General features: G+C 39.6%; 5 protein-coding genes and 1 non-coding gene across 10 annotated transcripts; 5 read left to right on the forward strand and 1 right to left on the reverse strand.

The window, feature by feature from the left end:
- The first annotated feature begins 13 nt into the window (after nt 1–13).
- Nucleotides 14–86, forward strand: AT4G31075. Its single transcript has one exon. It is a non-coding gene; the product is annotated as a tRNA-Arg (tRNA).
- Nucleotides 87–187: 101 nt separating this feature from the next.
- On the forward strand, nt 188–2,891 carry AT4G31080 (integral membrane metal-binding family protein (DUF2296)). Of its 2 annotated transcripts, none has more exons than NM_119258.4 (6): nt 188–411; nt 503–840; nt 923–1,067; nt 1,163–1,272; nt 1,662–2,091; nt 2,183–2,891. In NM_119258.4, the coding sequence occupies exons 2-6, from the start codon at nt 550–552 to the stop codon at nt 2,434–2,436; spliced, it is 1,230 nt and encodes a 409-aa protein (NP_194837.2). In that variant the 5' UTR covers nt 188–411; nt 503–549; the 3' UTR covers nt 2,437–2,891. The 2 variants fall into 2 exon arrangements, with proteins under 2 accessions (NP_194837.2, NP_001190877.1); NM_001203948.1 differs by having other exon boundaries at nt 252–411; nt 1,560–2,091; nt 2,183–2,806.
- A 235-nt stretch (nt 2,892–3,126) lies between these two features.
- Nucleotides 3,127–6,248, forward strand: AT4G31100 (wall-associated kinase). Its single transcript, NM_119260.4, has 3 exons — nt 3,127–4,231; nt 4,349–4,459; nt 4,547–6,248. Exons 1-3 carry the CDS (start codon nt 3,226–3,228, stop codon nt 5,788–5,790), a joined length of 2,361 nt encoding a protein of 786 aa, NP_194839.2. The 5' UTR covers nt 3,127–3,225; the 3' UTR covers nt 5,791–6,248.
- Nucleotides 6,249–6,408: 160 nt separating this feature from the next.
- Nucleotides 6,409–9,385, forward strand: AT4G31110 (Wall-associated kinase family protein). Of its 2 annotated transcripts, NM_001342055.1 has the most exons (4): nt 6,544–6,633; nt 6,700–7,653; nt 7,797–7,907; nt 8,007–9,385. In NM_001342055.1, exons 1-4 carry the CDS (start codon nt 6,621–6,623, stop codon nt 9,242–9,244), a joined length of 2,316 nt encoding a protein of 771 aa, NP_001329355.1. In that variant the 5' UTR covers nt 6,544–6,620; the 3' UTR covers nt 9,245–9,385. The 2 variants fall into 2 exon arrangements, with proteins under 2 accessions (NP_194840.3, NP_001329355.1); NM_119261.4 differs by having other exon boundaries at nt 6,409–7,653.
- Nucleotides 9,386–9,438: 53 nt separating this feature from the next.
- AT4G31115 (DUF1997 family protein, putative (DUF1997)) lies at nt 9,439–11,399 on the forward strand. 2 transcript variants are annotated; one of them, NM_179147.1, is made up of 7 exons: nt 9,439–9,710; nt 9,783–10,016; nt 10,311–10,419; nt 10,512–10,557; nt 10,641–10,726; nt 10,948–11,006; nt 11,097–11,399. In NM_179147.1, exons 1-7 carry the CDS (start codon nt 9,607–9,609, stop codon nt 11,209–11,211), a joined length of 753 nt encoding a protein of 250 aa, NP_849478.1. In that variant the 5' UTR covers nt 9,439–9,606; the 3' UTR covers nt 11,212–11,399. The 2 variants fall into 2 exon arrangements, with proteins under 2 accessions (NP_849478.1, NP_001119084.1); NM_001125612.1 differs by having other exon boundaries at nt 9,439–10,016.
- SKB1 (SHK1 binding protein 1) lies at nt 11,375–16,060 on the reverse strand. 2 transcript variants are annotated; one of them, NM_119262.6, is made up of 23 exons: nt 15,792–16,060; nt 15,562–15,679; nt 15,361–15,470; nt 15,187–15,276; nt 14,987–15,052; nt 14,694–14,773; nt 14,526–14,601; nt 14,353–14,439; nt 14,176–14,236; nt 13,933–14,024; nt 13,786–13,821; nt 13,596–13,664; nt 13,330–13,398; nt 13,168–13,221; nt 13,014–13,088; nt 12,810–12,902; nt 12,621–12,724; nt 12,475–12,523; nt 12,311–12,397; nt 12,089–12,194; nt 11,906–11,993; nt 11,718–11,811; nt 11,375–11,632 (listed from the first exon to the last, which is right to left on the reverse strand). In NM_119262.6, the coding sequence occupies exons 1-23, from the start codon at nt 15,930–15,932 to the stop codon at nt 11,549–11,551; spliced, it is 1,929 nt and encodes a 642-aa protein (NP_194841.2). In that variant the 5' UTR covers nt 15,933–16,060; the 3' UTR covers nt 11,375–11,548. The 2 variants fall into 2 exon arrangements, with proteins under 2 accessions (NP_194841.2, NP_974647.1); NM_202918.2 differs by having other exon boundaries at nt 11,483–11,632; nt 11,718–11,993; nt 15,792–16,001.
- Nucleotides 16,061–16,230: the final 170 nt, after the last annotated feature.

Genomic DNA, 16,230 nt, shown 5'->3' on the forward strand with positions numbered 1-16,230 from the left:
CAGTAAACAAAAAGCACCCATGGCCTAATGGATAAGGCGCTTGACTTCTAATCAAGCGATTGTGGGTTCGAGTCCCACTGGGTGTGTATTTAATAAATACAATTTAATCTTTTTCAACCTTATTATATTCAATTTTTTGTTTGTTAATATTCAATTTAAAGCCCAATAAAGTTGGAAGATGGTGGGCTAGTAATGGGTCGAGGTTTTTGAATACAGAAGCACGTGGAGATCACGTGCGTTGACGTCAAGGTGTGGCTGTACCGGTGGATCTCGAATTCCTCCCCTTTGGCTTCTCGAAGGAGAAGAAAAGTGTCGGAGAGAAAGAAGAAGCCAATCATCATCGCCAGTTGTTCTTCTCTTCGAGATATTCAAATCCTCCGTCTCTAGAGAATTTCATATCAAGAGAATCAGGCAAGTGGGCGATTCTCTGATCCCGAGTCAAACCATTTCTGGCTTCTCAAGTCTCCTCAGGTTCTGATGAATAGATTGTTTGATTTTGCAGTGGTTTCTGTAGTTTGTGGTGGTGGTGGTTGGAAGGTAAGATAGGATATGGCGCAGGAGCAGGAAGGAGCGGTCGTTGAGAAAGGTGAGCCGAATGATTCCTCCGCCGCTGCCGTGGCCGCAACCGCAACCGCAACCGCCGATAGCGTGAAGAAGAAGCAAAATGGATTCTTTTCGCGTTTGTGGAATGGGATATTTAGGGTTAGAGGTGACGATTTCGAGAAGAGACTTCAATACATCTCAAGGGAAGAAGCTACTGTTTTATCAAGGATGAAGCGTAGATCGATTTCATGGAGGAAACTCACCAGAAATCTCATCGTTTCCTCTGTATTATTCGAGGTCAGCAACACAATTGATTGTGAAATTTGAATGTTTGAGCTTAGTAGATTGCGATGATGTGGTAAATTTGTTACCTTTTTAGATAATTGCTGTGGGTTATGCGATCCTGACAACCAGAACGGAAGATTTGGATTGGAGAATGAGGAGTTTCCGGATCTTGCCAATGTTTATCTTACCTGCTGTTTCTGCTCTTGCTTATTCCTCAATCGTCAGCTTCTCAAAGATGTGTGAGTCTTGTGTTTATATGCTCATTTCATGTTAAGATGTTGGTGTGTTCTCGTAGCTTCTCTGTTTCTAATTCTGTGTAAAAATGGTTGTATAGTTGACCGCAGAGATCAAAAGACCTTGGAAAAGCTTCGAGCTGAAAGGTTGGCGAAAATCAATGAACTTAAAGAAAGGACCAATTATTATACCACACAACAACTTATTCAGGTGAGATTACTAGTCTTGAGAACACAGAGAATTTGTGGTAATTCCGTTTATGACAAGTACTGATTCTTCCAACGGTTATCATTTATAGTTACTGGATAGTGAGTGACTATGTTTTCGAAGATTGTTGTCCATATTTTGGGATAATAGCAATTATGAATAGAAAGTTGGAATCTTAGTCTGACATGGCAGTTGGAATTCATTGTATTTAATGCCAACAGAGACATGCATCTATGCCTGTATATAGCAATAGAAATACATAAAGTGGTTTTCTTAAGTATGTCTCGTAGGCGTGGCATAGCCATGCAACGAAAGAGAGATCAATGTTTGCCGACTTGAAGAGGTTAACTACTGCATGTAGAGCTGGTGCTAACAGAATTGTTTTGATGCAGAGATATGACCCGGACCCAGCTGCAAAGGCAGCTGCCGCAACTGTCCTGGCATCCAAATTGGGTGCCGATTCAGGCTTGAAAGTATATTTAGGAGATGAATCCCAACTCGATCCATCCTCGGGCAAGAGCAATGACATGGAGGTTAACCAATCACGTGGGTTGAGGAATCGAAGGCAACCAAATACAAGACCCCACGGTTCTGGGAGCACTTCAACACATCATTCTGATGATGAGTCTCACCATTCTGGAACAAGCGAGAGATTTCCAGGCACCACAGAGCAAAACCAGCAGATGTTGGTTGAGCATTACAGCCCTCAGGGATATGCTGCTCATGATGGCAGTTGGATCTCACGCATTGCGGCTCTACTTGTGGGCGAAGATCCCACACAATCATATGCGCTCATTTGTGGAAACTGTCGTATGCACAATGGTGAATGAATGTTTAAGCAAATCCTTTACCTGAATCTTTCAACTATATACTTATTTCTAACATAATTTTGCAATATGCTTTGTAAATGCAGGACTTGCTCGGAAAGAGGATTTTGCTTACATTACATACTATTGCCCTCACTGTAATGCTCTGAACAAACCGAAGCATTCAGAGGAGAATGTACTTCTTCCTGCTATTTCCGCTTCACCAATCACAGACTCTCTGCCACTGATTGAGACCAGCGAAGTGGTTAATAGCAGCAGCTCGAGTAGTGAACGTGGAAGTAGCCCCACTCCAGAAATAAAAGAGGAAGCTGCAATTACTGAGACCGGGACACCGAGCTGAGGAAGATCCAGTGAGCTAAGAAGAAGGCTTAGTCGTGTTGGTGCTACAGAGAAGAGATTTTGTGTGTGCATGTGTGTTTGTGGATGCGAGTACTCATTCAGGTAATCTTATGCTATGGATTGCTAATATATGAAGGTGCTTACAGTTTTGATTCTGGTTTGTTTCTATACAACAAGACAATAGGGTTTTGGTGGGTAAATATGCGATTCTACTGTCGTAAACGACGATTGTTATACGTTTTGGGGGTTTGAATTCTAATTATCTTTTACCATTACAGATTGTCTCTGTTTCTGTTAAATGTATTCACTCTTGGATGATGGATCATTCCCTTTTCGATTTTAGCACTACGAGCCTACACCTTTCTTATTAATCTTCTTCAATATTCAATTTATTGGATAGCGTTTTTTTATACCTAACTCTGCTTTTTCATTGTTTTTTTTTTTGTTGTATTTTACTAGTTCATGATATGAATATGACTTTTGCGATAGTAGATTTTTAAAATTATCTTTAGTAAATTAATTACCAAAATTGTTTGCAAAACACGTGATGATCTACACTTTAAAGACTTTGAAATATATTTTAAACTGGTAAAAAAGATGCTTTCCGCCATAAAGTTGATCTCATCAAGAAACACAAAGAGAGGTAGCAATTAAAATATTCAAAGATGAAGAGCATTATTAGCACGAGCAACTCTTTTCCTCTGTCTCCACTTACAAAGGAACAAAACTTGATCTGCTTTATAGTAAAGAACAAAACTCAGGAAGTTCAAATTTGCTTGGGCAGAGAACCATGAGCTACAAAAATACAAATAACTCTCACTTGATTCTCTTCAAGCTGTTACTTCTTCTGATCCTTTATTCTGCAGATCTCACAGCTTCAAGCTCATGTCGAAGTGAATGTGGAGGATGCAAATGTGGAGGAATTGCGATCCCATACCCTTTTGGAATCGGTAAGGGCTGCTATCTCGAGAAGTCATACGAAATCGAATGTCTTAATACTTCAGGAAAGCTTGTCCCCTTTCTTTCTGTAATTAGCAAAGAAGTTGTTAGTATCCATCTTCCTGGTAGGCAATCCTTTGGGTCAGTTCGTGTCAGAAGTCCGATAACATCCGCAGGATGTTCTAGTGATGGAAAAGACTCCGCACCAGTAATGAACTTGACGGATAGTCCTTTTTTCGTTAGTGACATAAACAACCTTGTGGGAGTTGGTTGCAGCAGCAAGGTGTCGTTGGAGCATATAAAGCAAAACATGGTGGGATGTGAGTTGAACTGCAGTACGACTAACGCGTCGGATAGCAACAGCATCCCTTTCTTCGACAAAACGGGGTGCTCTTTTTCTTATACTTTCGCCCAGGTTTGTACAGGAAACAAACCGGAAGATATGGGATGCGATGGTAGGGGATGTTGTCAAGCGAGTCTACCTAGAGAGCCTCAACAAGTTATTGGTATCAGAATAGAGAGCAATGATGGAAAGTCAACAACAAGTGGAGACTGTAGAGTCGCCTTCTTAACTGATGAATTCTTCAGTTTGTCGAAGCTGACCAAACCAGAACAGTTACATGCTAAGAGATATGCTACATTAAGTCTAGGATGGATAATGCAGACGAGGAATACTTCCTTCGTCAACTCCTTGGCCTGCAAAATCAGAAAAGACACGGACACTGCTTACTCTAATGACCAGAGTATAAAGTGTATATGCGACTACACCATGAGCATCATTTCTGATATTAGGTATGCCAATTGTGAATGCAACCTAGGTTACAAAGGTAACCCATATGATTCGGACGGATGTAGAGGTCAGTATTATGTTCTTTCCTTATGCCCTCCTCTTTTTTTGTGTGTGGAAGCAAGCATCCTTTCTAGAGAAGTTTCTTTCATCGTTTGACTATCGTATTTTCATCTTTCAATTATAGATATTGATGAATGTAAAGAGAATCCCAAATATTGTAAAGAAACAGACACTTGTGTGAATTTCGAGGGAGGCTATCGCTGTGTGGGCGATAAGACTAAAGCAATAATGATAGGTAGGTCACTGATTTTTGTTCCACAAATTTAGAGCTTTTAAAAAGCAAGTGATGATCAACCTATAATATTCTTGTGCGGTTTGGCAGGGGCGGGTACTGGTTTTGGGGTCTTAGTCCTAGTTGGTGGAGTATGGTGGTTGAGAAAGTTTCTAGTGAAGAGAAGGATGGCAAAGAGGAAGAAGAAGTTCTTCAAACGTAATGGAGGACTACTGTTGCAACAAGAATTGAATACAAGACAAGGCGTTGTCGAAAAAGCAAGAATCTTCACCTCGAAAGAGCTAGAGAAAGCCACTGAAAACTTCAGCGAAAACAGAGTTCTTGGACATGGTGGTCAAGGTACTGTGTACAAAGGTATGCTTGTAGATGGTAGAACCGTTGCAGTCAAGAAATCAAAAGTTATAGATGAAGACAAACTTCAAGAGTTCATCAATGAGGTCGTGATTCTCTCCCAGATAAACCATAGACATGTAGTCAAACTCTTGGGATGTTGTCTTGAGACAGAAGTTCCTATTCTGGTTTACGAGTTTATCATCAACGGAAACCTCTTTAAGCATATCCACGAAGAAGAAGCTGATGATTACACTATGATATGGGGAATGCGTCTACGCATTGCTGTGGATATTGCAGGAGCTCTTTCTTATCTTCATTCTGCTGCATCTTCTCCAATTTATCATAGAGACATCAAGTCAACAAATATATTACTAGACGAAAAGTACCGAGCCAAGGTGGCTGATTTTGGAACATCAAGGTCAGTAACCATAGATCAAACTCATTGGACAACGGTTATTTCAGGTACGGTTGGGTATGTGGATCCAGAGTATTACCGGTCCAGCCAATATACTGAAAAGAGTGATGTTTATAGCTTTGGAGTCATTCTAGCGGAACTTATCACTGGAGATAAGCCTGTCATAATGGTACAAAACACTCAAGAAATAATAGCCTTGGCAGAGCATTTCAGAGTTGCCATGAAAGAGAGAAGACTTTCTGACATCATGGATGCTAGAATAAGAGATGATAGCAAACCGGAACAAGTGATGGCAGTAGCAAATCTGGCAATGAAGTGTTTGAGTTCTAGAGGAAGGAATCGTCCGAATATGAGAGAAGTTTTTACAGAGTTGGAAAGGATTTGTACGTCTCCGGAAGATTCACAGGTGCAGAACCGGATTGACGAAGAAGAAGAAGAAGATGGAGTAGAAGAAGAAGAAGAAGTTGTGACAATAGTACACAGAGGAGATTCTTGGAGCATTGGTGTTACTGCTCCAGCCTCAAGTATTGTGGCTTCACCTCCATCTTCAGATGTTGAACCATTGAATCCTCTTCTCACATGGTGACACTCAATCAGATCTTAAAGTAATGATGATGAATGAATTTGATGTATCTCGTTAGAAATGTTTTCTGTAATAAATTTGAGTAGTTGTTAGTCTGTGTTTCCCGCTTAAGAACGTTTGTTGTGTGTTTATTATTCCTAACGTTCACCTTTGTGCCTCACCGATCACAGACTCTCTGCCATTGATTGAAACCAGCATAGTGGTTAATAGCAGCTGTCGAGTAGTGAACGTGGAAATAGCCCCACTCTAGAAATAAACAGAGGAAGCTGCGACTGCTGCGACCGGTACTCGTTCAGATAATCTGTTTTTGCTAACGTAGTCACTCTTGAATTTGGATCATTTTCGATTTTAATTCTAGGAGCCTAAAGTTTCCTCGTGTTTTTCTCGTGTTAGTTTATTTTATTCAGAAATGAATAAAGTTAGTTATGGACGGTGTTTTTATACCCAACTCTGCTTTTCAAGTTTTTATTTTTTATTTTTTTGTATTATACGATTTCATGATGATATGAATATGACTTTTGCAAGAAACTGCATTTTTGCCAGAGTAGTTTTTTTATCTTTCTTCTGTAATCAATTACCAACAATGTCTTTCCAAAAAGAATTGATGATCTCCACTTTACAGACTTTCAACAATATTTAAACCAGTAAAAGAGAAGCTTTCCGCCATATAATTGATCTGATCAAGAAACACAAAGAGAGGTATCAATAAAATATCCAAAGATGAAGACCATTAGCACAAGGAATCTTATCCTCTGTCTCCACTTACAAAGGCCATCTGCTTTATAGTTAATACAATTAACTCAGGAAGATCAACTTTGCTCTAGTAGAGAAACATGAGCAACGAAAGTACAAATTGCTCTTTCTTCTTGAATCTCTTCATGCTGTTACTTTTGCTGATTTTTTATTCTGCAGATGCTTGTCAAAGGGAATGTGGAGGAATCTCTATCCCATACCCTTTCGGAATCGGAAAAGATTGCTGTCTCGAGAAGTATTACGAAATCGAATGTCGTAACACAACTTCAAGAAAGCTTGTTCCTTTACTTTCTTTTATTAACAAAGAAGTTGTGAGTATCTCTCTTCCGAGTGCAGATAGTCATTTTGCTTATGAAGTATCTGATCAAGAACGTCATGAATCATTTGGCTTAGTTCGTGTCAAGTTCCCGATTACATCCGCCGGATGTTTCAACGATGGAAAAGAGTCTGGAGGCGGATCAAAAATGAACTTCACGGGTAGCCCTTTCTTCATTGACAGATCAAACAGCCTCATAGCGGCTGGTTGCAACAGCAAAGTGTCTTTGATGTATATAAAGCCAAAAATGGTAGGATGCGAGTTGAGTTGCAATACAAGCAAAGACTCATATAGCAATAGCATCCCTTTTGTCGAAGCGGGGTGCTCAAGCAACGTTTTACCCTATTCTCAGGACCAAGGTTGTCCAGAAGAGATAGCAGAAGAAACAGGATGCAATGGTATCGGATGTTGCCAGGCAAGTCTACCTAACGAGCCTCAACAAGTTATTGGTATCAGAACAGAGAATAATGATGGAAACTCGACAACAAAAGTAGAGTGTACAGTCTCGGCCTTCTTAACAGATGAGATCTACGCTTTGCCGAAGGCGACCAAAACAGAACACTTACTTGCTAAGAGATATGCTACGGTTAGTCTAGGATGGGTAATCCAGACGAGTAATAGATCTTTCCTGGACTCCTTGGCCTTGGCCTGCAAAGACAGAGAAGATTACCGCAATACTACTAACTTGGAAAGAAAGTGTACATGCGGCAGAATCACTATATCTGAGACAAGTTATGCAAACTGTGGATGCACCTATGGTTACACAGGTAACCCATATGTTTTGAACGGATGCAAAGGTCAGTATATGTTCCTTCCTTATTCTCTCTTCTCTCTTTTTGTGTGCACGCATCTTTTGAGATTTTACAAATCATCCCTAGATGTTATAATTATAAGTTTTTCTTTCATCATTTGATTATAATATGTCATCTTTCAAATATAGATATTGATGAATGTAAAGTCAAATTCGAATACTGTGGAAAGACAGAAACTTGTGTGAATTTTGAAGGAGGCTATCGCTGCGTGCGCGATAAAACTAAAGCGATAATGATAGGTAGGTCACTGATTTATCTTCCAAGTTGAGTCACAAACATGTAGAACTTTTAAAAAGAAAGTGATGATCAACCTGTAATATTCTTGTGCGGTTTTGCAGGCGCGGGTACGGGTTTTGGGGTCTTAGTCCTAGTTGGTGGATTATGGTGGTTGAGAAAGTTTCTAATAAAGAGAAGGATCACAAAGAGAAAGAAAAAGTTCTTCAAACGTAACGGAGGACTACTATTGCTACAAGAATTAAATACCAGAGAAGGCTATGTCGAAAAGACTAGAGTCTTCAACTCGAGAGAGCTAGAGAAAGCCACCGAGAACTTCAGCGAAAACAGAGTTCTTGGACATGGTGGTCAAGGTACTGTGTACAAAGGTATGCTTGTAGATGGTAGAACCGTTGCAGTAAAGAAATCCAAAGTTATAGATGAAGACAAACTCCAAGAGTTCATCAACGAGGTCGTGATTCTCTCCCAAATAAACCATAGACACGTCGTCAAACTCTTGGGATGTTGTCTTGAGACAGAAGTTCCTATGTTGGTTTACGAGTTTATCATCAATGGTAACCTCTTTAAGCATATCCATGAAGAAGAATCTGATGATTACACTATGTTATGGGGAATGCGTCTACGCATAGCTGTGGATATTGCAGGAGCTCTTTCTTATCTTCATTCTTCTGCATCTTCTCCAATCTATCATAGAGATATCAAGTCAACAAATATATTACTAGACGAAAAGTACCGAGCCAAGGTGGCTGATTTTGGAACGTCAAGATCAGTAACCATAGATCAAACTCATTGGACAACGGTTATTTCAGGTACAGTTGGGTATGTGGATCCGGAGTACTACCAGTCAAGCCAATATACTGAAAAGAGTGATGTTTATAGCTTTGGAGTGATTTTAGCTGAACTTATCACTGGAGATAAGCCTGTCATAATGGTACAAAACACTCAAGAGATAGTTGCCCTTGCAGAGCATTTCAGAGTTGCCATGAAAGAGAAGAGACTTACAGATATCATAGATGCTAGAATAAGAAATGACTGCAAACCGGAACAAGTAATGGCAGTAGCAAAGGTGGCAATGAAGTGTTTGAGCTCGAAAGGAAAAAAACGTCCGAATATGAGAGAAGTTTTTACAGAGTTGGAGAGGATTTGTACTTCTCCGGAAGATTCACAGGTGCATAACCGGATTGACGAAGAAGAAGAAGAAGAAGAAGAGGAGGAAGAAGTTGTGACGACAATAAACAGAGGCGATTCTTGGAGCATTAGTGTTACTGCTCCAGCCTTAAGTATTGTGGCTTCATCTCCTTCTTCAGATGTTGAACCATTGTTTCCTCGTCTCACATGGTGACTGACACTTAATTTGATGTTTCTTCTTACAACGTTTGTGTAATATATTTGTAACATCTATATATCTTGTTACTTTAGTCTTGAGTTTTGTATTAAGGAACCTGTTATGTTTGTTTTTGTAAATTAATTGTGAGTGATGATGACACGTGGAAGAGCATTAACGTTATGTGTCTTCTTCAGAGCACATCAAATCAATGGCGGATAAGAGTTTTATGTGTCACTGACGGAGAGAAATCACGTCTCTTCTGTCCACGAAGATGATCGTGCAAGACCGAAGCGATAAGTCTCTTGCAGAACCAACTTTTAAGATTTAAGGTTGCTTGTCCCTTTTTTGGCTCCTTAATTCTTGGATTGATAGAGAAAATGGATATTGGGATTAGAAACGGATGGAGAACTCCGAAGACTTCAGAAAGCTCTGGATCTAATTTCCTGGGTTTGCTTAGATCCTACCCTAACACCATCCCCAGGTGTTTATACTTTCTTAGTTTATCTTCTTCTTTTGGTTTATTGGATTTGATAGGTCAGGAGCTCTGTTTCAGGGAGAGAATTCATATGGGTAATGTTCATAGTGGCAAAAGAGCAATGGTGATTTCTAGTTTAAAGAAAGCGAATATCTCTGCTTCGAGGAAGCAGAGAATTAAGCTAGAGATTAATGGAGAAAAGGAGCTGACTTTCAGTGAGTTTTTGAAACACCCATCTGGCATGGAGGCTGTGATCAACGCAAAGGCTTTGCAGAGTTACCATTTAGTTGATGATAGTGATGATACTTACAGGTTCTTTCTTTAACTCTCTCATATCAATTAATGTTCATAGGACACTGGAAGTTTCTCTCATACTTGTCTGGCATACATGGTCTTTGCATCTGTTTTGGGATCTTCATCGCTTTGATTGTTATATCTGCAAAGCATAAGTATCCGAAGAGTGTATCTCTAATCATAAACATAGATTCGTCTAATTGATATCCAGTCACAAGCTTGTCAGATGTTTTCTAATATGTTAGCATCATTATTTGGAAATATGCCTTCTATCTGGAAAGGGAGATAGTAAATCTTTGTCTTACAGTGCAGATGTACATTGCCAAAAGTTCAGTTAATGAGTTTTGAAGTTTATCCAGTACTGGTTTTAAGGGTCACTCCCACACAGGAAGATTGTACAGTTGAGCTGCTTTCCTGCAAGGTTGAATGATGAAGATTCCCGTTCTGATTTAGCAGATATATATTCTATTGTTTTCCTTTTACCGACAAATGTTTTGAACCACTGTCTTGCAGTTGGAAGGATCAGAGTTATTGGAGAACCAAAGTGAAAGGTTTTCAGGTAACTTTCCTCTTGTGAAGAAAAGCACTTGGTATCTAATGTTTCAAAAGTAATACAAGTGTTTTCCCATTTCTGGTTCACAGCAATAATGACAAACTGCATGACTTGGAACATGGAACATCCAGAGCCATTTTTGGAAGTTGACGTGAGATTGAATGTCACTCTAGAGGTAGTGTATTGCAGTTCAGTTTCTTTCATTCCTTCATAACTTCATTCTCGTGCAATCCTATTAGCCTTAAGAGTATCAAATACTGCACTGTACCGTGATGGTTGTCTGTGATCCATCATTGTGTGGATAGGTCATGTCGACTTATGATTCTCATTTCGGTTTTGTGTATATGAAAAAGCTTTGTTTCCTATGTTCATCAAAATCCCCCTTGTTCATGGCAGATCTCAACGCGACCGTTCACAATGCTTCCAGTATCAGCTGTTGAGGCTCCTGGGAATCTGTAAGTGTACATTATTGTTCGTTTTACATTTCTTCTGCTTCTTGGCTCGAAGTGCCCGAGTAATGTTATATTTTGATACGATGATTGCAGAGTAATGCAGACACTGGTCGATACACTGGTTCCCCTTCTGCTTCAGCAATTACTTAAAGATTACGACGAATGGATTAAAAAACAGCAACGGAACTCCTTAAACGCAACTTCTTAATCTATTACCAATGTTTTGTCAAACGGCCGAGGCAGGATTTGTTGGGTCGTTTTGGCCGTTTGAGATTACAGCGTGTATTAGAGATAGCTCTGAATTACTGCAAAAAGTACAAACAATTAAATGAACAAAATAGATTTGATTCACTTGTATACTTTGGCCTTTTGAGATGAAAGAGATAGCTTTGTATTAAAAGTGCAATGAAATTACTGAAAAAGTACAAACATAAATAAGGTCAAGAGAGATTTGATTCACTCGTAAACTTTAGTCTTTCTTGTGACAAAAATACAGCACAATAAGATTACATAACTTTTTCGTCATCAGTCAAAAGTCTCTAATCCTAAAGGCCAACCCAGTACGAACGGCCATTGGTGTTATGCATCGGAGATGGAGTAGGTGAAGACACCGACCATTCATACCAAACCTGAACCCGAAAATCAGAGGATCAATAATAGTTCTTTAGACAAAGAGTTAGTTGTATGGAATCTTGTGGTTTCAACTTTTTTTACCTTTGAGGAACCACAACACCTCCAAAAGTGTACTTCTAATGGAGTATCAGGGTGAACCTCCACAGGCTTCCTCAATGGGAAAAAGATTGGGAACCTGCCAAAAGGAACACGATTTTCTCTCGGTTGAAGTAAGAGGTTCGATAGAAGAAAGCTCTGTTTTAAAACATTTATAGACATTAATCCATTACCAGCTGAACATGTTTGGTGTTGCTGTTGTAGGCTCGATCCCAAGATGAACATCTTTATAAAGGACGGAATCAAAATAGCCAGCGAATCCTATTATGATCGCAGTAGATTCAGTTTCAGATTACGGAAATGGAGATGTAAAATTGACATTAACAAACAAAAAAGGGCTAGAAAAAAGCAGGTACCATGCACCAAAGCTGAGCCAGCATCGCTTGGTAGACTGAACTGAAGCTTCTTATAGCGTTGGTTGTTGACTTTCGTTGAGAAGTTTGGATGAGTAAATGTGAAAACCTATTTAAGACCAAACCAAAAATCCTGAGATGGTCAGATCGACAAGACTTGCATAAATGTATTTAAAGAGAACACTTTAAGCTATTAGAAAATGCTGGAGACAGAGAGAGACTCACAGACTGGGAAGGAGCAAGCTTTGCTACACTATGCAGCTTGACAACATAAGCAGTTTCAAAGTGCGCAAGATCTTTATGAGCCTTAACCTGCCAAATGGATGAAAAAGAACTTGAGTTAATCTGAAAACTCTTGCGAGTACATAGCAAAAAGCAGAAGAACCTACGTCATTGTAAAGCTTCGAAGCTGTTATAGGCTGTATGAAACTTGTATACCTGAAAAAGTAATAACGATGTTCCTCCTCCAGTTAGAGAAACAAAAGGACAGATGAGTTTCTTATGAAATTTCAACTAAGCGAAGGAGTACACATACGAGGATGGTATTGAAATTCCGTCTGGCTTCAGAAACCTTTGGGCTCCATCAAGACACTCAGGAGAAAGTTCATTGTCTCCAAAAGAACCCAGCAGTTCGCTAACCTGCATAGAAGAGGCAAACGAGAATTAGATGAACTGTATATAATGTCAGCATGAGTATTAGCTACAAAAATCTGTACATACTGACCAATATATCAGCTTGCTCGGGAGCATTCCAAAAACGCATGTCACAGGATATTATCGTAACAACGTCTTCCCATCCTTCCATCTTAACCAAATTCTATCAGAAAAAATAACAATGCTCTGAGTTAATTAGAAACCACACTGCACGTCCGAATGAAATCACAGGAAAATTAGCAATTTTTTAATCGACTCAGTGCTGACAACTCACATGGAGTGTTACAACGGCATTAGGATTCTTTTCCACGGCATAAACTTTCAACTTCCGATCAGTTTCTTCAGCTGCCTGGTAAAGGAAACAATGAACACATTTGATTAATGAAACAAATGAATTTTCAATGTCTCCTTGTGCATCAGGACTTTACCTGTAACGATGCCCTCACAAGGGGTCCCCTTCCTGCCCCCACAACCATCAGGACCTAAAAACTAAAATTTCAGTCCTACTGAAGTATTTCATATGAATAGCAGAAAAAAAACTTATAAATGAAAATGCCACTTTGTAAGCAAAACATTGACATATGACATACAGTAGTCAACTCGGATGCTTTTTCATCAGGTACCCTGTCCACCAAGGCTTTCTCAACTGCTCTTTGATACTAACAACACAAAGATGGACGAAAGTTAAGCATGCTTTAAAAAAAAACCAGGCTATGATATTAAATTGTTCAACATGATTCATCCATCAGTCCACTCTCCTCTGCAAACCGAAGCAGAAATAGACGAGGGGAAATCTAGAAACCAAAGGAGTTAAAATTTAAGATGTGAGGGGAAAAAACTAGAATATGCAACATACTTGGATGTATTTAACAGAGTCTCTCTCAAACGTCTCATAGGTTTGGGCTTCGAGGTTGTCCATAAGAGGCTGTATTCATTAAAAAAAAAACAGTAGAGGCTCTTTACAGTAAGAATAGAGCATTTTCATACAGGGTAAATTATCATGATGAACGGACAGAAATCAGAATTGCTTATGAAAAGAGGCTAACCTGCAGGGGTGCCTGCAAAAAATCCCTGTAACCCAGCTGTACAAAGAGTAAGATTTAGATAACTGTCAGAATAGAGTTGTATCTGCCAGCTTGCATCTAGTGATAAAAAACATAGAAGGACTGAGGCAAAAGGATGCAAAAAACGACCTCGATGCGTTCCTGTTCAGAAAGTGATTCCATCTTTTGGAACAGATAAGCAACATAGTCCAAATATATGCGCAGAGGATTCTTCTCTGTACCTGACAAACAATGCCCGTAATAAAATATTTAGCTCAAAACTTGGAATCAACTATGATTATAACAATGCCCGTGATAAATTGAGCTACGGAAAACAAGCCCAGAGGATAATAGCTAATTTTCAGAGGACAAAAGATTATACAGAAAAATTACCCTCCGAGCTAGAATCAAGAGGCTTTTGAAGATTATGAACAGGCTTTCCACAAATTACAACCTGCATTTACAAGATTGATGATAATGAGCACCAGATCGAGTCTAATAGATCTCTTTTGTGAGTCAAAAGAAGATTTTAATTTATTTCTATATCACAAAGAGTGGGATGTTTGTTACCTGGGCAGCATGATCAAAAAATCCTGCTATTAACTTTTGGTGGCGTTTGGACAAGCAAGGATAACCCCGAGCATTTGTTAAGAAAGCCTGCAACGCCAAATTAGAGGCATTTTGTGATTCGCAATACTTCAAAGTGGAGTTTATAATAATGCGGCAAGAAGTCAGGCACTTACATCAGTGCTTAATATGGCTGCTCTCACAGACTCTCCCATCCAGCGCCCTAGTGAAGTTTCAGAGGGTAGTGTACTCCTATATGAAGAAAATGGTGTTATGTTAGTAGAGTGGAAAAAAAACTTTGGGTCCACATTAACAACAATAATCAAGAGTTTCTCTCAACTCACAGAACATCAAGAGCAACAGACAGCTTACTGTCATGCTCACAAAGAAGACGAAACGAATTCCACAGCTCCCAGGAATCATTCTGCATAGAAGAGAGTATATATTAAAGTAATCCTCACACAAAGTGTACAAAAACGTGAACAGATAGGGACATTTATTTGTATTTCTAGGTTTAAAAGGCAGCCACATCAAGTGATTCCAAGGGATCCGCATTAGAGAGTCCCTTAAAAATCTGAGAAGGCACAAAAAGTACTAACAATCTTAAGTTTGCATAAAATTTGATCCAATGTCTTACCAGTCCCTCTGAGGTATCATCCATTGAATCACCTTCAGACTTCACCAGTGGAACCCTTAGCCATAACTTCAGCGCAGAAATGACATTTAAACAAAACAAAGAAGATCCACAAAATGTTAGAGCTTGATTGAAGGTGATCTTGTAAAGAAAAGTCTCATCTGAAATAAAGCTAGACCGGCAGCAAGAAACTCGTAAACCACCTGCAAGGTAGTGAGGCCTTGTAAGATCTGGTTCACACATCTGGCATAATTGGCGCACGATTTCCCTTTAGGAGTGGGAAGAAGGCATGCCTGCAACAAAAGAATTTCTCTTCAAAATCACTTTGCAGGCAAGAAAACAAAGAGAGTGAGTTAAATCCATAGATGCACAAGCACCTGTAAGGAGAGATGAGTAGCCCAAGCTATTTCTTGCTTCAATGTGGTTTCTGAATCCATCCGTAAGACCTCATCTTCAGAATCCAAGTCAATCCACGAACTAATTTTTCCTAGAGAATGAAGATTTACCACTCAAATCAAAACCCATCATATTCATAACGAGTACAAAATCACACGGTGGAGAAGCAAATAGAATCATACCAACAACATGACTGCTCCATTGAGAAGGTGACAAGACTAAGTCAGAGCCACAGACTGGAAGAACCTGAGTATCTACACCATTTCCTTCCACCAAGCTCGGCCTATACGAAGGATCCACCTGCAGGAAGAGAAAGAAGTAAACTCCGTCAAAGATATAAAATTTCAAATCCCAATTGATACAGTAACAACAGGCAAGGACGTGAGAGTCGAGGAAGAAGAAGGAAACAAACCAGAGGAGCGAGAACATAGTCAAAACCGCCGGTGGAAATGTTGAAGTTGAGAAGATGAGTAACATCGTTGGAGAAATCAGTCTCAACGCCGCAGTATCTGGACTCGGTCCTCTCCCATCCTCCTCTCTCTCCGAGCGGCATCTCTTCTTCTCTCTCTATTGAGCTCACAGGGAGTGAAGGAATTTGCAGATGGAAGTGAATCTTCTTTTCTCGAGCGGACGACGAAAACGAAAGGGTTTTTGACAGGGTTTAATTTTACTGATCTGTAGTTTATATCGGGCTTTTCTAATGGGCTTTATGATATGCTATACCTAGCCCATTTATGCCATCCCAAGCTCCAACCATTGGCTCTAAACATGTTAATTGGTTTTGACATAAAAGAGTCTTATGGTTTGTGATAGTAGTACTAGACTACTAGTAGCCACCCGAATTCAAGTGA

The sequence above is a fragment of the Arabidopsis thaliana genome, chromosome 4 (genome assembly GCF_000001735.4).
Source record: "Arabidopsis thaliana chromosome 4, partial sequence".
NCBI lineage: Eukaryota > Viridiplantae > Streptophyta > Magnoliopsida > Brassicales > Brassicaceae > Arabidopsis > Arabidopsis thaliana.